Source organism: Xiphophorus hellerii, chromosome 8 (assembly GCF_003331165.1).
Source record: "Xiphophorus hellerii strain 12219 chromosome 8, Xiphophorus_hellerii-4.1, whole genome shotgun sequence".
Lineage (NCBI taxonomy): Eukaryota > Metazoa > Chordata > Actinopteri > Cyprinodontiformes > Poeciliidae > Xiphophorus > Xiphophorus hellerii.
In genome coordinates, this window is record NC_045679.1 from 26,821,931 (window position 1) to 26,848,107 (window position 26,177).

At 39.2% G+C, this 26,177-nt stretch overlaps 1 protein-coding gene across 5 annotated transcripts in view; it reads left to right on the top strand.

The window, feature by feature from the left end:
* slc4a5b (solute carrier family 4 member 5b) overlaps positions 1 to 26,177 on the top strand; it is a 35,715-nt gene that overhangs the window by 3,329 nt on the left and 6,209 nt on the right. For 2 of the 5 annotated variants that reach the window (XM_032570429.1, XM_032570433.1), the window contains exons 3-20: positions 4,731 to 4,860; positions 5,143 to 5,303; positions 6,336 to 6,491; positions 6,670 to 6,777; positions 8,828 to 8,883; positions 11,452 to 11,609; positions 11,676 to 11,763; positions 11,843 to 11,997; positions 13,196 to 13,321; positions 14,532 to 14,706; positions 14,822 to 14,955; positions 15,971 to 16,151; positions 16,222 to 16,312; positions 17,204 to 17,262; positions 17,498 to 17,689; positions 19,833 to 19,946; positions 23,359 to 23,520; positions 25,860 to 26,038. In XM_032570429.1, coding sequence (XP_032426320.1) covers positions 4,731 to 4,860; positions 5,143 to 5,303; positions 6,336 to 6,491; positions 6,670 to 6,777; positions 8,828 to 8,883; positions 11,452 to 11,609; positions 11,676 to 11,763; positions 11,843 to 11,997; positions 13,196 to 13,321; positions 14,532 to 14,706; positions 14,822 to 14,955; positions 15,971 to 16,151; positions 16,222 to 16,312; positions 17,204 to 17,262; positions 17,498 to 17,689; positions 19,833 to 19,946; positions 23,359 to 23,520; positions 25,860 to 26,038 — 2,425 coding nt within the window. Of the gene's footprint in view, positions 1 to 460; positions 758 to 4,730; positions 4,861 to 5,142; positions 5,304 to 6,335; positions 6,492 to 6,669; positions 6,778 to 8,827; positions 8,884 to 11,451; positions 11,610 to 11,675; positions 11,764 to 11,842; positions 11,998 to 13,195; positions 13,322 to 14,531; positions 14,707 to 14,821; positions 14,956 to 15,970; positions 16,152 to 16,221; positions 16,313 to 17,203; positions 17,263 to 17,497; positions 17,690 to 19,414; positions 19,529 to 19,832; positions 19,947 to 23,358; positions 23,521 to 25,859; positions 26,039 to 26,177 lie in introns of those variants that run through there. The other 3 variants (XM_032570434.1, XM_032570431.1, XM_032570432.1) reach the window with 3 other exon arrangements.

Sequence of the window (26,177 nt, forward strand, 5' to 3'; positions counted from 1 at the left end):
GGAGGCATATGACCTGGTCTGACGAGGAGCGCGTTTATATTTTCCAGCAAGAGGCCATAAAGTCTGAAAGCTGTAAGCTGATTAGAGCTGAGGAACTCCAAGCTGAGTGTGTGTGTGTGTGTATGCGTGTGTGTGTGGGAGTACAGTACGTGCTTGTACCTGGAAGCTGAAGTTACTGTGAGTGCTTATGAGTGACCTGCTTTGCAACTTTTTTTATATTTTTGGCCTGTTAGAGATAAATACCAAATGTGCGCAGCATTGAAGGTGTGTTGCGTATCTGCAGATGCCTCACGTACAAGTTACATTGATGAAGTTTGTGTTTTTGTGACATGTGAGCACAAGAGTCAGTGCATGGGAGGAGAGTCCTCCAGAGCCCTGTGGTGTGTGTCGACCCTCTTCAAAGCCTCTGGCTTCTTGTTGCTTTGGAGACTTTTTGTTGCTTTTCTGATCGACTGAAAGGCGGAGCAGCCGCACGAGAAACTATTTATTTATCGCTAGCTGATACTATGACGCTGGAAGTAATCCCTGAGGAGGACGACGTTAAGGGACGTACTTGAGAAGGTGTGAAAGTGAGTCACTTTGAGCCACTCAATGAGACGTGAGCTGAAGACTCTCTGTCTTACCAAGCGGACAGGAAGATAAAGACGCATCTATCCTGAATCAGACCCAGTGGATGTCTCTCTTCGATTGGATCTTATTTGGATCCAGTGAGCATCAAATATGACCTCTCACCTGACCTTACCGGGTTCCAGAACAGGTAAAGATTCCAGGAAAAAAGAACATGTACCAGTAGCCGCGTTTCATTACAAATGTGCACAAAGTCTTTGTTGCTATTCTGCTGATGTCGAAAAAACCCCTCAATTTCGGAATTGCGTTGCTTCTATTAAATGAGAAATGAAATTAAGATCACATGAGAATAAGTTTGTTCATGCAGTACGTCGTTGAAAATGATGGCAGCAAAAGATTTAAACATTTCCGTAAAAAATATTCATAATTCAATCATGGTGTGAGCGCTCAGCCAATCAGAGGAGTCTGATCCCGGTGTCTCATTCAGGTGTTGGAGAGACAAGTCCCGCCTACTTGGGAGCGGCCACATATGTGGCATCTTGAAAAAATTGTAGTCTGCGATTTTGCCTAATAGCTGTGGATTCAACATGGTGGAATGACACAACTTCTTCTGAACCGTGATGCTGTGAGAGCTCTGGAGGAGCCGGCTGCACATTGTCTGAAAAACAACAACTACAACAAAAAAAACCATCGTCCTGATACTACTTCCTGTCTTCTTCTTCGTTGTTTTCGCCAGTAGTAACATCCAGCTGTTGATCACGTGACTCGTGTGATGTTTCCATGGCAGTTTCGCGAAATTCATCTATTTTGATACGGCTGAAAAAAATCACTGCATTGTAGCGCAAAATCTTTTTTAATCAAAAAACAGCAACAGTGAGTTTTTTTTTCACATCGACATTTATTTTTGTAATTGCAGTTTGCACAATTCTATGTTCAATAGAAACGCTGCGAGTGAGAAAGAAAGGTTGCATGTCTTTGGACTTATAATGTCAAAAGTATAATGTACAGACTTTTGTCCTGACTGTGAGGTCAGAAAGGCACCAACAAAACTTTGCTTAAATTGCCTGTTTGCTTGTTCGTTAGCACCAACAGTCAGGACTAGAAACATTTTTTGTTCTAAGACAACATCACAGCTTGTCAGCCACAATTCCACTGTGACAACTAAAACCCACTGCTTATGCTGCATGGAAAAACTGTCATGTCACCAAGATCAATATAGCAGAATGAGCTCATTACCTTGGAAAGCCAGCACTATTCAATACAGTCTGTTGCTGGAAGTTAGCTGGAAGTTCGCTTAAGCTGATTTTTTGGGGCCACATAATCATTTCAGATGGGCAGATTTGTGTTCAGGTGAGTGAGCGCTGCAGCTTGGTTTTGGAGAAAATGGCTGTCGGGTTCTGCACAGAATGGCACGAAGACTGATGTTGCTAAAAGATGCAAAATTCAGCATCTGTCAGGGTGAAGGACGCATCAGTGTGTATGGGTTCCATTTTGGCAAGTGGTTGATGCAAAAGTGTTAGCTGTAGTTTTGATGATAATATCTGGAATGTTTTGCCCAGAAACAGAGAATCCTGTTGTTAAACTCCAGCATTTTATATTCTCAGGTCATGACTGAACACCTGCTGTCTGCTCAGTCTGCATGCACAGTGATTTCTTTTTATGCAAACACACCAAACAGAGAAATGCCATTTGCTCAACAGGACAGATATGGATGCAGATTTTCTTTTCTTGTAGCGTTAATTAGAGCTTCACTTTTTCAAAGTTTGTACACATTGTTACTGTGAAAAACATTCTCAGTACTTAAGTGAATCAGTCTGTAAGTTTCCAAACAGATAAAAGTTTGAAAGGAAACACTTATGCAAAGTATTGCCATGGATCTCCTTTTAGCTATTTGAGAACTTTAGCATGAAATTCTGGATGAACTTAGACTTCAACAGATTTCTACGCAGAGGCTAAATGTATTTGTCATTAGACATCTGTGTCACTGTTAAATGTAGATGTAACTCTGGTTTTGATATTTAATCCGGCTTGAGACCAAACCAAACAGTCTGGTCTACGGTTCTCTACGTTTAGACTAAATGTATGCACCTGAATAAGTTAGTTAATGTGACAATTCATCATAAAACAAGCCACATCATAATACTCCTACTACTACTTGATACTTTCTTCTTTATCTTTTCCACCAGCACCAACATCCGGTTGCTAATCACATAACTCGTGATGCAACAAGTGTTTCCACTGCAGATTTGTAAAACACACTAATTTCAATAGAGCCATAAAACCACCTCATGCTAGCACAAAAACCTTCTTATCAGAAAATGCAAGTTTTTTTTCAAAATTACCATTGAGCAAATTTGTGTTTTTGATTCCAATTTGTGTCATTTTAAGGCTAATGGAAACACAGCCACTGTTCCTCATTAACAGAATAACTAAAACAATGACTCTGTTAGAGAAGGAAGACTACAGATCGGATGAACACTACATATTGCTGTATTGTTGTTTTATTTTCATAACATTTTTAATCATACAAAACCTATCCTTACCAAATATTTGCTTAATAACTTACTGTCATAATCTAAAATAGTCCTGGTCTTTCAGTCAGGCTTATGGGAAAATTGATGCCCCCTATGAAACCTATCATCATTTGAGCAAGTGGCTACATGGTATTGATCACCCTGCTGAGACAGACATGCCGACTGTGTTTTTCCTTCTTTAGAACTGATAGATTAGTTCTGCAGTGAGGTCAGTAAAGGAGAATGATGTTCTCTTTCCACTGGCCGGAAAAAAATGACCCAAAACTTTGCAAAAACAACACATGCCAACGTCCCACCCCCTCTTCCTGAGGGATTACATTGGCTGCTCAGGGTTCAGCCATAAATAGGCGCCCAGACTCTGAGCTGCATCTGAAACAGTGATTATTCTTGGGGACATTGTTTTGAACTAAATACGGCTAAATACTAAATACCGTAATTGTAGCACACAACACAAACCCTTCGTAAATAAAAATGAATTCAATTGTTTCACCATTTTTCATCAGTAACTTCCTTTACGAGGAGCAAAGTGATGATCAGGGACGTTGTGAACTCTGGCGTGCGAATGAACTGCAGCCTCCTGGCTCAGGATGGTAATGGAGATTGATCTGTCTAAAATAAAATTAGAAAGAGGTGTTGGGTGATGGATCTCACGTGGTCACCAGATAATCAGTACAGACACTAAAGTTTGTTTGGTAAGGATGAATAAAGTGTCTCAAAGGAGCAGTATTATGTAAAATTAACGTTTCTGAGCTTTACATTTTATTTATTATTCCTTTATTTAATCAGGTAAACCCCGTTGAGATCTAGATCTCATTTTCAAGAGGGACCTGAAACAAACTTCACTCCCCGTCGGGGAATCGAACAGATGAACAGATACATGATCTCATAATGTTATTCTCTCAAAACATAACTGGGGTGTTTCCTTGATTTTTTTTATGCATGCTTGAGAAATCAAGCAAAATTGTGTTTTGCCTGCATTTTGGTTTTGTATTTGGATCATTGTTGGTCTGTTGCCTAGCAATCACTATAGGAGTGATTGGCTTAAATCACTCACAACATGGTTCCTCTGTTAACCTTTAACAATGTTTTTACCAGCGTTGCTCTGAGAAGTAGTTCATATGATGAGCTTAGCTGATGAGCAGTTCCACCAGCTGCTTGCTAATTGATGCTGGCTAGTCTGTAGGAGCTGAGTGGGGGAATATAGGGAGAGGGCTGCTCTGTGAAGGAAACTTGGAAACTGCAGCTCCGAGGAGGAGCTTCGTCCTTGAAGGCCATCCAGACACCAGTGACCAGTCAAACAACATTCGCATAACAGTTCAACTGAGGGCTGGTGTCAAGAAGTGAAGGCAAATGTCTCCCTGCAAACAAAATGATGCAATTTTTATCTCCATGTCAATGAGAACCAATTTTAGCACTTTGGATGAAGTATGTGAGAGTCTTTAATCAAGTGGTCTTACCTCCTTATTGGACAGCTGAGCAATTATCTAAACTAAAATTGTAATCGATTAAATGAGCTGATTTATAAACATTATGCAATAATCACCGTCCACCATTTAGGTTTGGATGAACTTTGCACCAAAACTGTCAGGGCTGCAAACAAAATCTGAGACGGATTGTGTGTATCTGTAGTTTCTCCAGCTGCAGAGCGTCTCCGCCACATCCTGGGTGAGGATGACACCACCCCAACACCAACCATTTTCACTGAGATGGACACACTGCAACATGATGGAGAAGAGCTGGAATGGAAAGAGTCTGCCAGGTACATTTATCACAGAATCACAAGTACCAGGAAAGTACCACGGTGGTTGTTGCTTTAGGATTTCAGGTCGCTTTTTATAGGGTCTAAAGGTTCCACTTGGTTCCCTGAGGCCGGTGAGTAAAAGCAATCCAACACTTCATGTGACTAAAGCAAAGGGAAAATCAGCCTTGCTAATTGAAACACTGATTGCTAACCTGTGGCTAGAAATATCCATCTCTCCGTCTCTCTCTTGGAAGACAAAAACTTGACCGTTATTTGCTGAGTTGAGCCGGTCCTCTTCAGGTGGGTGAAGTTTGAGGAGAAGGTGGAGGAGGGCGGAGAAAGATGGAGCAAGCCTCACGTCTCCACGCTGACCCTCCATAGTCTGTTTGAGCTCCGGACCTGCCTGCAGACGGGAAGCATTCTGCTGGACCTGGAGGGTTACTCACTGCCACAGATAGTGGGTGAGTCTCACAAGACGTGTCGTTTAAATCTCGAAAGGATAGTTTAGGTTTTTACCAAGGAGTGTAAAATGGGTTTTTATGAACTTACCAGAGGTGGGTAGAGCACAACTTCAGAATATTTTCAGTCAAATAAAAAGTAAACAGAAGTCGTCCAAGAAATTGCTCAAGTAAGAGTAAAACAGTATTTGGTTAAAAAAAAAAGAAAAAAAGAAAAAAGTCTGCTCAAGTGCTGAGTAACTGATCAAATTATCAATTATTTAATATTTAACAATGACATCACCAGATGGACCAAAATCTAAAGTTAAGAGGAAATTTGGATATTTTAATTATCAAAATGGCAATAATTCTTCATATAAGTAACAAAAACATAACAAAGTTAGGCAAAAGAAAAAAGTTTCCAAATCAGTTTGTTTCTATATATATGTACTTATGAAACTTTAACAAAAACTGCAGGTGTATTTCTGTTTGTTTCTCATTCAGTAAAGAATCCAGAAGTTTTACTCAAGTAAGAGTAGAGATACTTCATAATGAAATTGCTCAAGTAAAAGTAGAAAGTACCTAAACATTGTAGTAAAAATACCCTTAAATGTCAATTTTTTTCAAAAAAAGTTTCTCACATAAATGTAACTGACTAAATGAAACTAGTTACTACCCTTGTTTGACTGCAGACAGAAAGTAAAATTTTATGACATGACACTTGAAACAACAAATATTGCAGAAATTAAAATTCAATATATTGTGAGGCTCTATTTTACAGAAAAGATTCAGAAGTGGATTAGAACATTTGCAGAACAAAAGGGACAGACAATAAGACCTGTTTCCACTCACTGGTACAAATGGTAGAAGTTGTTGTTGATATTTACTGATTGGGCAAAAAGTTCAACCCAGGGGCAGTGTTTGGGTTTACCTTAGTTTAAGATTCTGTGGAGTAAAAACTCCAAATATTCTCATAAGGAAACAGTGAGTTTTTGTTGTCTTGGGGAAATATTGCTAAATAATCTGAATACTAAATGCATAAACATTTTGCCTCAGAGGAAATTGTGGATCGCCAAATAGCCGACGATCTCGTTCCTCCGGATCTGAAGGAGAAGATCATCTTCGTGTTGCTCAGAAAGCATCGCCACCAGACCAAGAAACCAATTCATCGCTCGCTGGCAGACATCGGAAAGTCCTCCAACACACCGTCCAGTGAGCGTTTACATTTTCATTTACAAATCAACAAAAAAAGTCTAGAAGTTCTTGATCATTTCCAATCATATTGCTTCCTTTGTTTTCTGCCATCATGATGATCACCAGTTGCCCCTCTCTCCTTGTGAAATCAGCTCTTCTCTGTTCATTATTTCCATATCTGCTGCTGGTCTGTCAGACCGTAGTCCTCAGGTGAATCTGACTCGTAGTACTAGCTCAGCTTCCGGGATCCATCACTCCACCGAAGACCTACGCTCTCGGCAGTCAAGCAGCCTTGGCCACCTGCGTGAGTCTCAACCACACACACACACACACACACCCCCCCCCCACACCCACACACACACACACACACGCACGCCCCTACACGCCCATGCACACACACAAATATATGACACATACTGTATGTTCTAACCATATATGAAAGAAAATAAAATAATTAGGGGTGTAACAGCTATGTCCAATGATATCTGCTATCCGACTGAAAACAAACCCTGGTGTGTTTGTTAAGTGGAGCTAGTGGTGCTTGTTAAACAGCATAAACAGCATTTATTAATGTCTACAGAGTTGCTATAGAGACCTGGAATATAAAACAATTAACAGCTCGCCCATTCATGCAGTGGTTTGGTGTGGAGTGCTGCAGAAAATACTCTACTGTTATGGCACTTTAATGAATTAATAAATATACACAGTAACTAATGTATGGCTGAAATTTGAAATCTGTGCTGATAAAATTTGGAATGTGCTGCTAAACCCCTAAAAATATAGATGTGGTAAAATTAATTGGCAGCCATGTTAGGAAGGTGCTAATGTGGTATATGACTTTGTTAAACAATAAGATTTTTACATATTTCTTAAAATTGTCACCATATTGTGACAGTATAATTATGAGACAGATCTGTGAAAAAAAAGGAATCAAGCTTCTCCACCTAGTGCTGCTATTGTCACCTGCAGAAATGCTCCGCTCCCGCTCAAAATCAGCCAATCAGAACCAGGAGGAAGGTCTTTGCACTATCAATCATGCTTGTGTACACGTTGCTCAGTGTGCTAATGGTGGAGGAACAAATTATTGTTCCAGGAAAACCGCTTTTCCTCCGTCATCAGTGGCCATGCTAACTAGCTTTAGCGTTCATCCAGAAGAAGCAGTGGCATTGCAGACAGAATGGCGGAGAGCTTGAGCAGCGCTAATTAAGACCCTCCTCCTGGCTCTGATTGGGTGTTTCTGACTGAGCTGTGTGTTTCTGTAGCTAGCACAAGGATACAATACTGTCACAACATAATGGAAGTTTTAGCAAATATGTAAAAAAACAAATTATTTTATGAAAGTTATACATTGCAGCTTTAACTAAGGTCAAGTTTGTTTGGATGGCACATTTTAGCAACAAAGTTGAGGTAAATTAACTTCTGATTGCAAACCTAATATTGCACTTAAAATAAAGTGGAAATTTCAACTTTCAGTTGGATTGTATTTATTCAGTGAAGGGAAAACAAACATTTGGGGAAAATAATTTCAACAATATCAGTGATGGAACAATTACTGGGTCCAGTGCTGACCGTTCAGCCAAGAGAACAGCAGAGGCTTTTCCTGCCTCTGGAATCCCCCGGATACCAGCATCCTGGTATCCCCGGGATGCTGGGATACCGGGATGCATACATATATCCCCCAAGTAACTTCTGTATCATTTCTGCTTTACACATCAGGCAAATGAAAGTCATGGGTTTCAAATTCAAAGTTCATAGAAACTCTAAACAGTAAAGTTTCATTGGATTAAGTTTACATTTACTTTGAAAGGATAGTCATTTTCAAGTTATTTGACAAACCTGCACTCAAATGAAAGGCAGGATTTTTTTTTAAGAATTCAAGGTGAGATTATGTTAACCCCATAAAACACACATTGTACTTCATCGCAATCTTTTACACCTCTCAGTTTCTTAAGTTGAATGTGTTATTTTTTTTATTTAATCAACACCGTTTTCCACAAATTCCGCCTCCGGCTACTGCATGATTGTGACACTCAATGCTTTCTGTGTGCATGCATGGAAAAATCCGCGTGTGCTTCACACAATTTACAGTGCATCCGGAAAATATTCACAGCGCTTCACTTTTTACCACATTTTACGTTACAGACTTCGCGTTACAGAGATCAGAATTTATGCAAGTATTCACAGCCTTTGCTTGATACTTTGTTGATCTGCTTTGTTGAGAACCTTGGGGGCCTACCTGTACTTTGATGTAATGATTCGGCACGTTTCAATATATAATGTAAACAACTGCTGATCCTGTTAACTACAGTTGAACATCTTTGTGATTCCAGAATAAGTGTGCTCTTTCTCTACAGATCCTGCCCAGAGCCGAAGCATGAATGACATTTCAGACACGCCGAGTACCGACCAGGTGAAAGTTGTTTTATTGTACTTTGTGTAAAAGGAAGTAGTGTGTTTATTGTTGCCATTTTTTATTGCCTTTACTTGATGAGCATTTATATTTCCAGTGTTCATGTCGGATCATTGATATTTGTATCTCATTCTTGTAATTCCGATTCTGGTTCCTTTTTAAATTTTTGGACTCTCCTTTTTAATTTTACTCTATGGGTGTTTTCATACCTTATAGTCCCGTCGACTCGGTTCGATTGGGGACCAGAATTGCATCATTTGTTCCATTTTCAGCTGCTGTGGTTCTATTTCACACTGCACTGTGTCAAACCAATCAAATACTTTGCAATACCTATTCATCCTCCTCGCCTGTGGGGGCGCTGCACCAAGAACAACTGAAGGAAACGACATGAGAACCTCTGAAGATCACACTGAGCACAACTTTCTTCTTCACAAAATGTACATAAAAGAGGAGTGGTGTCAGATTTTAGCGGTTGTGGGATTACTTTTTTTGTCGTTGGTAAAAGACCACGAGACATTTCCTCCCGCTAGTGCTGACCTTGCGCGTTTGCTTTGGTTGAATTTACCCAGAATGCCCCGCGCTATAGTCTGCTTCCTGCTGGTATCCACATAAGCTTTTGAACAGAACCAGAGTTCACTTTAGCCAATTCGAGACCGAGGTTTGAGTTTGGTTTTTTGGTCCTTATCAGACTTTGATTATGCCTTCACAGCCAACCAAATGAACCTTTATAGGCAAATGAACTGGAGTTTGATTAAAACTGACAAAAACTAAATTAAAACGGGCTTGGTGCTCTACCAGAAAAGCTCTGACTTCTTCAGAACATTTAAAGAAACAGCTGTAATTGAAAACATCCAAAGCAGATTATAAACTGTGCAGTTCTCTTACAAAGCAGCTGCACATTTAAATTCAAACAATTTGCAAACCACTGAAACTGATCCCGGGATCTTTTTCAATTTGATTGGTTCTTTTCTCACTATAAAGATTTGAAACCATGATGTGACCATGAACTGTAGCTTCAAATAACTGCTACTTCCATCAGCTTATAATAGGCTACGTGGCAAAAAAACCAAAAACATCGGCAGTTCTTTGAGGATTTCCAAAGTTCACAAGTATTACTTGTTACATAAGCGGCAGAAATCATGTGGTGTTTGGGGAAATAAGTGGACACACACTTCAAAGCGAAGTAACGAAACATTCACATGTGACCGACTGAGAGGAGGTAAGCATTTGTTCAGAAAAGCTGGCTTTGTACCTCCGAGTTTTCTTTGTTCTTGATAGTTTGCATAAATACGGGATGAAGCAGCGGACGTGCTATCAAGTATTCGCAACAAGATTTCATATTGTCGCAAATAAATATCCAAAAGAATAAATGCAGATAGCAGAATGGAAAAAACAACTTCGGCCAAGTGTTGGTGTGTATGGGTGTGTGTGTGTGTTGTACTGTTTGTTTAGGACCAAAATGCAAAGGCAGGCAGTGAAGGAGGAGCAGCTGGTGTATTGACTCTGAAAGCAGCATTAACAGATTATGAAGAGATTTTGATTTAAGCGCCCACCGCTCCACTGCCACGTGCTTTTTGGCAGAGAAGCAGGGGTACACAACAGCAAAGCTGTAACACAAAGTTACAGGATTTAAAAAAATTTTTTTTTACTGTATCTATGTTTGCAATTGTGAAATAATAAACAGATGGAATGTAGAGGCATAAAGCCCATTTAGTAATGCAAAAACAAGAGTTACGGTCACTCTGCACAGCTGTGTACTTCAGTATGCTTAGTATTGCTACTAATGAGAGTAATTACTTCTCAGTTATCAAAAATGTGTTCTAGTGTCAGATGAACTTGCTAGTACATCTTCAAGAATTACACTTTTGTGTATTTTATTGTATAAAAGTGCAAAATATGTGTTAGAAAGTGAAGCGGCCATTTTATAGAGATCCATTACACATGCAGTAAAATATTTCAAGATTTTACTTTTTTAAATGTTCATGGGTGTCAGGTAAAGATTACCCAAAATTCAGTGTCTCAGAAAATGAAAATATTACATTAGACCAAATATTTAACTACAAATATCAGATTTTTCAAAAGTATGTTCATTTCTATGTACTCAGTACTTGGTTGGGGCTTCTTTTGCATGAATTTCTGCATCAATGCACTGTGGCATGGAGGAGATCAGCCTGTGTCACTGGGTAGATGTAATGGAAGCCCATGTTGCTTTGATAGCTGCCTTCAGTTCAGTTTAGAGGCTCAGGAAACCTTAGCAGGTGTTTTGAGTTAATTAACTAACATCATGAGTTTCCATTAATGATCTTTTTCACAGTACTTTCGTTTTCTGAGATCCTGAAGTTTGGTTTTTCTTTATCTGTGAGCCGTAATCATAAGAACTACAAGACGCAAAGGCTTGGAAAATTTAACGCTATGTGTGATAATTCTGAACGAAGCATGAGTTTCACTTTTTCAGATGACTGGCAAGAAAAATTGCACTTTTATCTCAGATTCTTTGAGACCTACTGGTATTTGAGGGGGGAAAAAACACCACATCACTCTTTTGAGAGCTTGCTTCCCTTCTTACAGCTGAAGAATAAGTTCATGAAGAAGATTCCTCGCGATGCAGAAGCTTCCAACGTGCTGATTGGTGAGGTGGACTTTCTGGACAAGCCGTTTGTCTCCTTTGTACGCTTGGCTCAAGCCACCACTCTGGGAGGCCTCACTGAGGTTCCTGTGCCAACCAGGTAGGATATTCCCTCCATCATTGCTTTGACAAATGTTCTGGGTTTATCAACCACTCTGCTCTTCAGGTTCCTCTTCATCCTGCTGGGCCCTCAAGGCAAAACTAAGTCCTACAATGAAATCGGCCGAGCCATCGCGACTCTCATGGTGGACGATGTAAGAAGCTAGCTCAGTCAGACGTTTCTAGAAAAAGCATTTGATCATTGGTGTGACTGCAGCCTCTTGTTGTGATCAGCTGTTCAGTGATGTCGCCTACAAAGCACGGGACCGTGATGACCTGATTGCAGGAGTTGACGAGTTCCTGGATGAGGTGATTGTCCTTCCCCCAGGGGAATGGGACCCCAAAATACGCATTGAACCCCCAAAGAAGGTTCCATCAGCAGAAATGAGGTAAGTCCTGGGAAGATTGTTTCTATAACAATGTAATGTTCTTGTGAGGATAACACCTGTTTCAGCCGCTGCAGGTATTAGACCACAGGTGTCAAACTCCAGTCCTCGAGGGCCGCAGTCCTACAGTTTTTAGATGTGCCACAGGTACAAAACACTGGAATGAAATGGCTACATTACCTCCTCCTTGTGTAGATCAGTTCTCCAGAGCCTTGCTAATGACCTAATTATTCTATTCAGGTGTGGTGCAGCAGAGGCACATCTAAAAGTTGCAGGACTGCGGCCCTTGAGGACTGGAGTTTGACATCCCTATATTAGACCTTGGACTCGATTCCCCTGGTCTAGAGCGGGAGTGTCACTTTCATCTACATTTTGGGTCCAATCAACATCACAGAGGTTCTTAAAATGGATGGTTGTTGATGTAATACTTATTAACAAACTGTTAAAATATGAATAAATAGCAGTGTTTGAATTTTTAAAGTTAAATAAAATTTAAAATCTTTTCCCATCTATCAATCCCCTACAGGATTTCGGGACAGTTTTTGTTTCACTGGTTTTGTGGATCTAATTTTAAAATATTTGCAAGAAATTTCACAACATTAGCAATTGATGACTGTAAATGTGACTTTTTGTTTGGCATGTAGACTGTAGACTGTAACTTGTAAGGAAATCTCAAGCAGCTGCAGATTAGAAGTAAGAAATACTGCCACCTGCAGGTGGAAGTTAAAAAAAACAAAAAACTGCAATAAACTCATGATTATTCATTAGTGCAAAACAATTGCAGGATTCTGTTGATTTTTAATTAATTTTCACAAAAGACTGGAGGGATTGATTAATGCAATTTGGCAGTAAACAAATAAAAGTGCCTTGATTTGATTGATAAAATAATATTTAAGTGTAAAATTGTTATCTTGAAGGTTCTATTTATGTACATATACTGTATATGCATATAGAAAGTCCGGCCGGACTTGGCCCCGGGTCTTGAGTATGACACCCTAGACTCTATGGTTTTTAGATACAGTAAGTTTTGGATATTTTGTTGTATAAAGTAGGTCACGATTATTTTGTACAATATAATTCCCTTACAGCATGTATCATTTTACAGTTGTTATTTAAAGGTCTTGCAGTCTGAGTACCTGATAATGGCAAAGAAGCTATTGTGGTAAATAAGAAAAAATTGTGCTAACTAATTGTGTTGCAGGAAGTCAGTCCTCAACCTGAACGAGCTGGGTCAGATGAACGGCTCGGCTGGTGGGGCCGCTGGTGGAGAAGACGACGATCTTCCTGTTCAGCATGAATTGGGAGAAGAGCTGAAGTTCACTGGGAGGTAAGCAGAGAACTTTAAAAGGAATGTCTGCAACAAATAGTCACAGATAGTCTGAAGGATATTCTAAGCACAGAGCGTGCGTGTGGGTGTTAACATGCAGCGATATCTGCTGGGAAAACATGCAGCGCCATCGTCCAACTACTTCCGGTCGTCGTCTTCTTTGTGGTTTGCACCAGTCGCAATATCTGGTTGTTGATCATGTGACTTGTGTGATAGAAAAAAAAGCGGTTCTACCGCAGTTTGCAAGATAAACCAATTTCAATACAGCCAACCCCCCCCCCACCACCATCTCATCCTAGCACCAAAACTTTTTATAGACAAAGGAGAGTATTTGTTAAATTGGCTTGTTTCCATTAAGCAAATTTATTTTCGAAATGTCAAATTGCGCAATTATAAAATGCATCAAGTGTCTCTGGGAGGTATATACATAAGTTTTTATAGCCTGTGCTTTGACACAGAGCTCCAACGTGGTCATTTATTTCTATGGCAGGAACTGGGTGACTATAGTCTGTATTGAGAGTTAACTGCCAATAATAAACAGATTATTTGAGAGAAACTGCTCCAGAGTGCCCTGGACACCATGCTAAGGCAATAATTCATCTTTCAACATTACAACAACACCAAGCATCCAGCCAAGATAATAAATCTGTGGAATCAGGAGCAATATGTATTTGACCTGGATTAGACCAGCTCTGAACATCTCTGAAGTAAAGTGCTACCAATGGCGCTCCAAACACATATAGAGCAAAGACTTGATGCTTATGTACATGTGATTTATTAATTTGTTTTATTTAAAACCAGGACAATAGAGCACATTACCCAGTTCTACAGTCCTTCCACTGAGAGAATAGACTTTATAATACTGTTAATAAAGCACTGAATAGTTTAGCAGCACAATACATTAAAGATCTGCTGTTGTTGTATCAACCGTCCAGACCTCTCAGGTCTTCTGGTTCTGCTCTGCATCCAGAACCAGAACCAACCATGGAGCTTTATGCAGCATTCAGCTTCTATGCACCACAAATCTGGAAAAAACCTCCAGAAAACTGGAATTTGAATTAACTTGTTGCTGAACTGTGCTTTATAAATAAACTTGATTGATTGATTGATTGATTGATTGATTGATTGATTGATTGATTGATTGATTGATTGATTGATTGATTGGCTGGTTAAACTTGTGTTGAACTTAGTCCTGTTTGTTGTTTTCCAGATTTTGCGGTGGCCTGTGGCTGGACATCAAAAGGAAGATCCCCTTTTACTGTAGTGATATCTACGATGGCTTCCATATCCAATCCATCTCTGCAGTACTCTTCATCTACTTGGGCTGCATTACCAACGCAATCACCTTCGGCGGACTGCTGGGAGATGCTACGGACAATTACCAGGTCTTAGTAAACATGCGTAATGTCTACTTAATGCTGAAAGTAACAGAGCAGTAGATTTAACTGACTGTAGCATATGTTTGACGATCTACCCGTCCTCCTTGTCTCGTTCTGTCAGGGAGTGATGGAGAGTTTTCTTGGCACTGCTCTGGCAGGAACCGTCTTCTGTTTGTTCGGCGGACAGCCTCTCATCATCCTCAGTTCAACCGGACCCATTCTCATCTTCGAAAAACTACTTTATGAGTTCAGCAAGTGAGACAGACGGAAAATAATATTTCATTTGCTTCATTGAGTTTATTAGTTCAAAATGTTCTCTTGAGACTATATTGAAACTGAAAGGAATATTGTAACAGAATCAGGTAATAACTAAGCACAACGGGAGTCTGTCAGTAGTTTTAGCATGCCAATTAGTGTTTATTTATTTTTTTGTATTATCAAGTTTATTAGTTTTGATTCATTTGCTATTAACATAATTATACAATGTCTAGTTATTGACATTTTTGGCATTATGTTCTCGTCTTTTGCAATTTGCAATGGTTTTTCTTTTTAAACGAAATCAAAAGAGAGAAAAACGCATATAATAATTTAACCAAAAATTGGTAAAAGCATATAAACATATCTAACCTTAGGGGGGTCCAAATAATTATTTTCTTACAAGATACAATCTTATTGGATTAAAAATAGTCTGTCTACTGAATTTAAACAAACTTCTAAAGACAGACCAAAAACACCCTGCCATTTTTATTTCTTGGGAACAAGTTGAAGTTTTTTGGTGTCTAGAAAATGAGCTGTATAAAAATCATTCTGAATATAACATCACAAATCAGCAGGCAGTGACCCTCACCCAACAACCTTAACCCATCCCCGTTACCTAGCAACCCAATTTGAGCTCCAGTCCATTTGCTCGGCTGGTTTTTACCGCTGTATGTGCTGTAATGTGGCTGCTGGAAAAGACAAGTGTTTTGCTGACTTGCCTCCTGCACAACCAACAAGACTTGCTGCAGATGCTCTACTTTTGCTTTTCAAAGATGCGATGTTGCATAATTGCACATCTGCCATTTAAACACAGACTAAAATTTCATTATCTAATAATAATTTTGAGCAAAAAATGTAACGAGCATGTTTTGTAAAGCCCATAGACCTATCCTAACCCGTTCAAGGAAACTTAATAAATCACCTGTAATATTGCTAAATATTGAACACAAGATGGTGCATTGTGACTGACGGCATCTCCTCTTACTTTTGCTCTGATTGGCTGCCCTAACAGGAACAACAGCATAGACTACATGGAGCTGCGGCTGTGGATCGGTCTGCACTCGTGTCTGCAGTGCTTTCTGCTGGTCGTTTCTGACGCCAGCTACATCATCAAATACATGACGCGCTTCACAGAGGAGGGCTTCTCCAGCCTCATCTCCTTCATCTTCATCTCGGACGCCATTAAGAAGATGGTGGGTAACATGACGGAAGGTTTGTAGACGTCTTCATTGTGAACACACAAACATGTCCTATTTCCCACAGGTCGGAGCCTTTCAGTACTATCCAATCAACCGCGGCTTCAAGCCAGATTATGTTACATCCTACAAGTGTGAATGCGTGGCGCCGGACCAGGGTGAGACTTCAAACTGTCCACAGTTTGTTCTTTTGACTAGAGCTCAACGAGAGGAATGTGAAGCATGAGGCAGTTTGGCTCAGGTGACACCGTCTGGTGCTGAACAAGCATTACAAAAGCATCCACTTTTTTCCCACTTCTCTTTAAATTTCTGTCTGTTTACATAGTTGGGAATGACAACCACCCAAAATTACTGCCAGATTAGTTAGAAAGTGGCAATGTTTTGGAATAACCATCACAAAAGCTCTGATTTCAGTCCGAAAGAAAATGACAGACTAGAATTGAAAACGTGTGTAGGACAAAGTGCCTACAAAGTGGACTGAAATCCCAGCAAACTTATGGAAAAATACCTGAAACAGCTGACAAGTCAAAAAGTGAAAAAAAAGGAATTTCTAAAAAAAAAAAAAAAAGAAAAACAATTAAATGTATGAATACGTCTGGATTCTAAACAAATTGGAAAGGCTTATTCTGAGATTAGAAGGTTAAACATAACTGATACAGTGTTTGTAAATTCTGGTGTCAACATATTACCATGTTGAAAATTACAATTTTAGGGAAGCTGTGGAAGAGGATTAGAGCCACTGAAGGAACAATAAAAGAATTTTGACTTTTGATTTCAAAAGATTAAAGTCAAAATATTGAGATTAAAGTCAGAATTCAAGACACAAGTCTTCTGTAGACATTTAATGTGGTTGAAATGAAATCTTTATTTTTTACTCAGTATGTATATTTTTTGTGTTGCCTTTTTATTTTTTGCCTCATTCTTGGATGCTGTGTGGAAATGTGAGTAAAGTACCACAACTTGTCAGACCATGTAATGAGAACTGACGAAGCTGATAATGAAAAACATAAATCATCAAAACTGACAGGAGTTCTGTTTGTCCTCTCCAGCATCTGCTGTGGGTTTAAACGTTTCAGCTCCTATGTCAGATGATAACATGACTCTGCTGGTGAGTGACCAACGGCACAAACGTTTTCCATCACTTGTGGTTTGCCATCTTATTTGTGAATACAAGGGTGGCTGCTTTTTGTGCTGTTTTTTTCTTTTGTTATCGCCGTTTTTTTCTTCTCTGTCTTCTGTTTGCCTTTCCTCTCCTCTCCTCTGCCTTTCCCTTTGGTTTCCTCTGACTCCCTGATCCTCCCCATCCTATCTCCTTTGGCCCTGCTCTCCTTCTCGGCTCCTAGTTTAACCTGACAGACCTGGACTGGAGTCAGCTGAGTAAGAAAGAGTGTGTGAAGTATGGTGGTGTGTTGGTGGGGAGTTCCTGTAAGTATGTCCCCGACCTGGCCCTGATGTCCTTCATCCTCTTCATCGGCACCTACTCCATGACCGTTTCTCTGAAAAAGTTCAAGTTCAGCCGCTACTTCCCAACAAAGGTAAGACGTCTGCTTCAGTTGGTTGGAGAAATTCCCAGGTTTTCCCTTTTTAACACTCATGGAACGTCTTCAGCCCAACAAGATGTCCCTGCATGAGAAAATGCTTCAGTGCTACAAATGCGACAATCCTGTAGTTGTTCAGTTTGAAGGATAAAGCTGGTGATATTTCTCATTTATATCCGGATATTCATTTACGATGATCCTTCAAAACATTCAGCAGCTTTTCCAGTGACATTATGAAGCTAAAATCTCTTCACTTTCTTACTTCAATTTTTTTTTACGTTGCTTTAATTAGGAATCTTTTTCTTACAGTAGCTGCTTTCCATTGACCATATAAGTGTGCAATTTGACATTTTGAAAACAAGTTCAAATGGAAACACTTAAAAAAGAACTTGGGGAAAAAAAGCTTTGGCACTAGAATGAGGTAACATTTTTTTTGGCCATGCCAGAATTAGTTTATTTCATTAAACTGCGATGGAAACATTTTTGTGCATCACACGAGTCACATGATCAACAGCCGGATGTTACCACTGGCACAAACCACAACGACAGGAAAGAGTTGGAGGATCACGACGCGGCGTGTTTATTAATGCTTTATATCGCATGAACAACCGTTGTCACATGTGATTTTAATTGTGTTTCTTATTTAATGGAAACACCACAATGTTGTTTTACAACAGCAGAATATTAAAGATTTACGCACAATTGTAATGGAAACGCAGCTAGTGAATATAAACACGGTACACGCTTCTCTTTAATTATTTTAATGGGAATGTGAAAATGATCAATTGCTTTAAAACCTCTTCCACCTTTGATACAACTTTTATCAAGCAGTCAATGAAAACAACTCAAAACTAGAGTAGAGTCCAGCACCTCTTAATAGATGTGCTGTTGCATCTTGGACTGCCAGTGATAAAGAAATGATTGTTTAAAGCCAAGTCATTCACTGTTGAAGGGAGCCATGGTGATTTGACAGAAATGATCAAAAGCTGGTCTTGAAAGTGAAGCTAAGTGATCCGAACAACTGTCTACAGTCACTCAATCAACTAAAGTGTTGGACAAGTTACTGAATACAAGACATCAAAACTGCAACAAAAACAGTTCAAATTCAAAATAAATTTGAATAACATCTGCGTAAGATATTTTCATGTTATAATTTATTCTAGACATATGAACAATAGCAGTGCATGTCCAGTATAATGCATTAGATTTGTTTGCTACCCGTCTCCCATGGGCTTTGATCCATTAAAACCTTTCTGCATATTTAAATGAAGGTTGCAAATAAACAAAATATCAGGAAATGATACATGAACTCTGTCATAACTGATGGCAGATGTAAACTGAAACGCTGTTAGGTGAAGGGTTTGCACACATACAAACTGGTTATTTCAGCCTTATACATGTAACATTTCCACTCAAAGATGTATTTGTTTTTCCTTTGAATTACATCATACTTATATCACATGAAACATCAAAAACATTCAGAAGCAATTTATCATTGTCTCATTCTTCACAGTTCTTACTTTTAAAGGGTGTGCAACGAGAAAAGTGCAAAAATATGTACATTTAAAAAATTCTGTTGCAAAATATCACCAGCTTAAAGAAACAGATCACTATTTCGAGTTGATGCATTCCTTGTTGTCCATCAGTCCCTCCCCTAGAAACCTAATACAACACAATGTCTTCCTTATTCCCTTATCCATCTTCTCCCTGCATGCCCTCTAGCTCCGCTGCCTGATAAGTGATTTTGCCATCATCCTCGCCATCATGGTTTTCTGTGGCTTGGACTGTCTCCTGGAGCTGGACACCCCCAAACTGCACGTACCGACCCAGATAAAGGTCCGATCGTCCCCCAAGCAATTTGTCTCCCATCGTCCCTTGTCTTTGTGAATGGTGGCTGCATCTCCTTCCCTAATAATGAATGATTTGAAGAATTCTAATCAGTTGTTTTCATGTTAATTCATTATTATAGGAATCCTTGAACATGTTGTGTCACTTCTTATCTTCCTTTTCTTTGTCTGAATTCTCCCATTCCCATATTTTCTGGGCACATATCGCCCATCCTCTATGTTACCCACCCGTCTCTGTCGTCTTCTTGCCCCGGTCTGTGTGTTTGCGTGTTCTCATGCGGGTGGACTGCTAGATGAGGAAGCTCATCAGCGATTTTGCCATCTTCATGTCAATCATGTCCTTTGTGGGTCTGGATATGTTGATGGGCTTAGACACACCCAAACTAATCGTTCCAACAGAGTTCAAGGTATTTCTTTCTTGCTAAATTAAAAGTTGAAATATGTGCATGTTAGTAGTGTTCGGAAGGTGGAAGTTCCTATACTCGATACATTCAAACATAATTGGATCGACGTCTAGCTTTGTCATTTAGGACAGCAGAGTTTTCCACCAATTGACTTCTGTTAAGTTCTGGTTCATGTAAGAAAAGTTGATGAACATATTTCCATCCTGCTTGCTGTTTTTTTACTTTTGTCTGTGTTTCAAACAGACATTTTGATATGCTGCATCCAAATACGTCTGGCTCTCTGTCTCCATAAAAACATATATACCAATGGTTTCTTCACTGTCTGACATAAAATCGGCCATGTTTTTTTCAGTTTTTGATCAGTTAGGATTACCGTAGTTATTAGTTTTACCATTTCTAAAAGCTAAATCTTTGTGTAACTTTCCTCACAATCAGTCGTTTCTCGACACTAAGATCAGCTACTATTAGCGATACCAAAACCTCACAATGAGACAGATGAGATTATCAATATTACTTTTTAAATTAATGCAAGTTCAACAAACTGATGTCTTTCTTTTTATCTCTCCAGACCTTAGATTGGTGCTTCATTTACAGAAGGTCCGTTTTTCAGTTGTTATTATTAGAGTTCGCTGTTATTGTGACCAGTGATGGCATAGTTACTTTGAAAAAGTAACTTTAATCGGATTACTGATTACTCCTTGAAAAAAGTAACTTAGTTAGATTACTGACTACTTGATTTGGAAAGTAACTAAGTTACATTAAAAGTAACTTTTTTAGTTACTTTCAGCAGCTGCTAACAACAACGCTGTGAAAATTACATTGATCTTTGCCAATACTTAATTATAAGCTATTTTATAATGGTAACATCAACAATGTGTCTCCACTTATAAGGTTGAACTGAAGAGGAGATTGTTTAATAGTTACAACAGTACAAATAAAAAACGTGATTAATTTGTTTTCCACTGTTGTCTGGAAAACTCTAAGAAGGATTTTAAAGCCCCCATATTTCCCCCCAGCCTCCAGGTTCTGCGTTACGGCCCTGCGTTTGGTGTCAAAGCGCAGAGCGCAGAGCTCCTCCTGCAGCTCCACAACTCAGATGGCTGCACAGATTTGTGACACTTATCTTAATATTAATAATTATAATGGAGTTAAGTTGACATTATAATTATTGGCAACTACGGACACGTTTATTCGTGGCTGTTTTCACGTTTATTTGTTCAAATTAGTCTCGATGTTTGCAGTTTTCTGGAGCGCAACGCGAAGCTCGACGTCATTCAGAGGTCATATATTAACTTGACATTAACAAAGACACAGCGGGGCGGATCATCCGGGAAATGATGGACAGGGAGAGCCTGACTAAAACTACCTTAATGACGGACAAATTCTGGGATTTATTATGAGTCTCTGTTTATTTCCAAGCCCAAATGAGCAACTTCACGTTCAAAAACGAGCCCAAAAAGGCGCAACCCGCCACTCATTACATTTGCAAGCGACTTAAAAAACAAAAAAAAAAGAAAGTCCAAAGCCGCTTATAATAATCGGACTTGGCGACAGAAACTCAAAATAGTTCCAGTTTTTCCACCAACAAAATGCGCATCTCCCTCCATTGTTTGCATTTCTGTCACATAGAAACGTCGGTCACTCGACAAGACGCGTAGAGGAAATACGATTAAACAACAAAAGAAGATAGTAACGCAAAATAATTTTGATAAGTAACTGTAATCTGACTACTGGATTTGAAATAGCAACGCGTTAGATTACTCGTTACTGAATAAAGTGGTCCGACGTCACTGATTGTGACATAGCACAACATACCGCTAGACTTCTAGCCATCAGTTGTCATAGTGATGCCTTTCTGCCTCTTTCTACTTTCTATGTCTAAACAACTTGCAGTGCTTATATATTCTTTGTGCCTCGTCTTTCATTCTGTCGACAATTTATCGTTCCTACTGGAAGCCCAAAACATTGCCAAACAGGCGATTAAAAAGAAGTTGGGGAATCTTGTATTAGACCTTCATCAGGCAGAATCATGCCGACAGCAACTGGCTGGTGCGCGATAGTTAGCAGTCACTTCAACCAGAAATGTTTTGGTGTTTCAGTCTCATGAGATCTTGTACGACAAGATCTTGTTCTGTCCCTAGGTACTACACAGTTAGACCATTTGGGAAAACCAAGGGGATGATGTCAGTGTTGTAAGCTTCTGATACTTGTGGATTTATTTCAACACCTCAACACTTAGGTAGACCTAAGGAAATCAGTGACAACGTCAGGAAAGAAAGTGTAGATGCAAGCATAGACTCCAAGGTAATGCCCAGTTAGGACAGAGATGGTTCTGCATTTATCCACTTTTTTCACTTCTGATACAGATATGAGTTACCGACTGATGCCGATCCGATACAGAAAAACAGTGCTGGACTGACTAAAAATGTTTCTATCTTTAAACAGACATAATTGCACTGAATTACAAACTTATATGATAACTCTGCACCAGTACAGCACACTTAAACACACCAATAGCGTCATAAGTTTGGTCAAACACGTAAAAACAACTTTAATTTGTTCAGTCAGTGGGATTAGGAGAATAACATCCAATCTAAAATAAATAATAAACTGACAAAATGAATAGGTTGACAATTTCGGTCAAATATGTAAAGAATAAACTGGAACAATTCTTCTTTCAAATGGTTCAGAAAGTCCAATTAGAAATTAGAAATATGATGTAAAATAAATAATATAAAGCTGACATCGCTCAGAGCACAAAACAGAATTAAACTGAATGGATGTGTTGTTATGGATCTGGAACATGAGGAAATACCAGGAAGTTAAAGCTCGACATAAAAAGTTCTTCCAAAAGGATCATGAGACTAAGTATAACACCAAGTTATTTCAAAAGTAGCGTAAGGAAAACAAAGTCATTGTTTTATGGTGGCCGTTACAAACCCTGAACTCAGTCTCAAAGAAAATCAGTGAGCAGATCTGAGAAGAAATGTGTGAACAAGCTGCTTACAAAGCTGACCCAGTTATTACACAAGTTCTGTCGGGAGAAATGGGCCAAATTCCAACAAACTATTGCATAAAGGTTTTGGAAGGACAGCCTACGTTAACCCAAGACGTCCAGTTTAAAAGGCAATGCTATATTATTTATCTCATTATTGTGACTTTTAGCTAATAGAAGTTATTTTGGTATTCCTAACTGACTTAAAATAATTGACATTTGATCTAATTCAACTCCAGACAGTGAAAAACATAGAATAAAAAAGATGTATGTATGCTTTTATTTGAAAACAAATTTGAGCTTAGTATGATTCCATCTTACAGTGAGGGAATAAATGATTCTTTGTGTGTGTTTGCGAATTATCTTCCCATCTGTGATCCATGCTTACCTTTCACCCTCGGATGTGTTTGTGTGACGCAGCCCACGCGTTCGGACCGTGGTTGGTTCGTGCTTCCGTTCGGTAAGAACCCGTGGTGGTGGTACCTGGCCAGCTTTGTTCCGGCTCTCCTCGTCACCATCCTGATCTTCATGGACCAGCAGATCAGCGCCGTCATCGTCAACCGCAAGGAAAACAAGCTGAAGGTCTGAAATCCCGACACTCCTGAACCTCAGAGAGAAGACAACTTTTCAGTCATGACTGAGCGAGGCAAAAAAAGATCTGTCATTTGTAAATGAATTTATTTTCATTTGATTAGGACAGTGCGACATTACCGCAGGTCACAGCAGTGTAAATATGCAGGAGTTAGCACAATAGCTACATTTCATACTTTCTCCTAAGACAAGTGAGCGCAAAACAACAAAAGAGTTTCTTAGACAATTTACAGGACTGAAAACAAAAGAAAAGAAAACTAAAAGAAAGAAAATATACCAGACCCTAAGCTATGAGGGTCTGGTATAATGGAAACATTTTTGAATGGTTACATAACTGGTTTGCTTCACCGATGCTTGAGCTTCTTTTTAAAATTTGCCTTTTCATGGTCTCTGGTGTGTGCTGGTGGTCTGTCCCATGAAGGAATTTGCCACCTTCTGGCTAAACCATGCTCTGCGCCTCAGTATGTTGCTGTCTTTTTAGTTTTGTTCTTGTTTTTATCTTATTCTCTTAATTACAGCTAAAGTGCAAATTAGATTACAAAAAAAAAATCATTTCTATTTAGCATCTTTGCTTCTCAAACCTGTCAGTCGCCAAACAATTCAACAATTTTTGTTGTTTTGTTTAATATAATGAATAAAAGGAGTGTGACAAAGAGACATAAAGTCCTTATGTGAACGTAAATAATGGTTTAATATTTAACTGTCAGTAAGACTACCAAAAGTTGACGTTTATAGAGAACAAAGAGAATCTGTAACTTTTGAGAATTTGAAAACTCCAAAATTATTTTGGATTGTAAGATAAATTCTAACACTTACTAATAACTTGTTTTGTTTTTTTAAACTGTGAATGCTAGCACACTGTTTGTACTGCATGAAGTGTCAGTGAGATTGTAAATGTGAAAAAACAAACTACTGAAAGGAGCTCAGCTTCTCTCTCCATGGAGTTTCCTGGTGTCAGACATACAGTAAGCTTGAGCTAAAATCTGATCCGACTGGTTCTGCAGCTGAATTCTTGTGGAAAGTCGGGGAAAACAGCATGTGATGCTTTTTTAATGGATTAGACTCGGATCATTATTTTTGCATTGCTTTGCTCTGGCATGACTCTTGGTGGCCGTGCAAATGAAACAAATGGACGTTTTTAGCAAAGCGTGCCTTTTTGTGGAATTTTCTAACATTAAAAGTTTGATATTCCAGAGATTTGAAAGATGGTGAAACATTTCTCAGTTTCATGCTGCCTGGTAAAAAGTTTGTGAGGTAATTCACTTTGGATTCAGCGTTCTTGGTGCCAACAGAAATACTGTTCAGAATGAAAGGGCATCACAAGGCAAAGATGGAACTGGATTTGTTCCTCCCCCAAAAACCTTCATTTTCTGATGCTTATACTTGTGTAGCAGATGTTATTCATTATGATTACATGCATGGAATAATTAGAAACAATAACTGCATATTCATTAACCATATAACTGTGCAATTTGACATTTCAAAATAGATTTGCTCAATGGAAACACACTTATTGTAAAAAAAACCTCACATTTTTCAATAAAACGTTTTGCCGCTGAGGTGTTTTTTTGTATCAAAATTTGTTTATTTCACAAAACTGCAATGGAAACACTTTTTATTCACATCACACAGTCACATGATGAAAGAGTTGTTACATTTTTTTTTAAACTGTCACTATGTCCCAACAGTACAATATGAGACAGATAATCTGTGGAAAAATTGAGCTCCTCTGTGGTCCCACTGCCATCTGTGGAAATGCTTTGCTGCTGGTCAGAAACAGCCAATCGGAGGCAGGGGGAGGGTCTTAGAGCTATCAGTCATGCTCATAAACATGCTGCTGCTCACACTTTCCCCCACAGAACACATAGAGGCTCAAGATTGGTAGGTTTGCTGCAGCTGTTCTATCGGCGGATGAGCTGCAGCAGCAACGTGGAGGCTGTGAGCAGTTTGTGATTGACAGTGCTAAGACCCTCCCCCTGGCTCTGATTGGTTGTTTCTGACTGAGCACTGTACCACAGGCAGGAGACATGAGCTTGATGTTTATGTAAAAAACATACTTTTGCGAAAGTTACCTACATCAACTATATGATTGTACGTGATTTTCCTGATTTTCACAGACTGTATTCTGCGGTTGTAGCCTCACATATCTGAAATGCTGACATGAAAAGATTTTGTATTAATTATTTTTGCTGTTATTTTCAAAACAAAATAAAAGTGAGTACAGTGACAATTTATTTAATGCAGCAGCACCAGCCAGATATGTTGAGCCCCATTAAAATGCAGAATATGTATTTTTCTAACCAATTCCCTTTATCGGCATGCGGCTGCAGAAAGGCTGTGGGTACCACTTGGACCTGTTCTGGGTGGGTGTGCTGATGGCTGCGTGTTCCTTCATGGGCTTACCCTGGTATGTTGCTGCCACCGTCATCTCCATCGCCCACATCGACTCTCTGAAGATGGAGAGCGAATGCAGCGCCCCCGGAGAGCAGCCGCAGTTCCTGGGAGTCAGGTAAAACCGTCCGGATGCTGCCGCTGAGAAAAACACCAAATCCCTGAGTTTTCATGGTGAAAATGACTATTAATCTCTTTCTGAGATTGTATTTGTAATTTGTACGTTTCTTCCCAAAACTCTGTAAATACAATGTCTC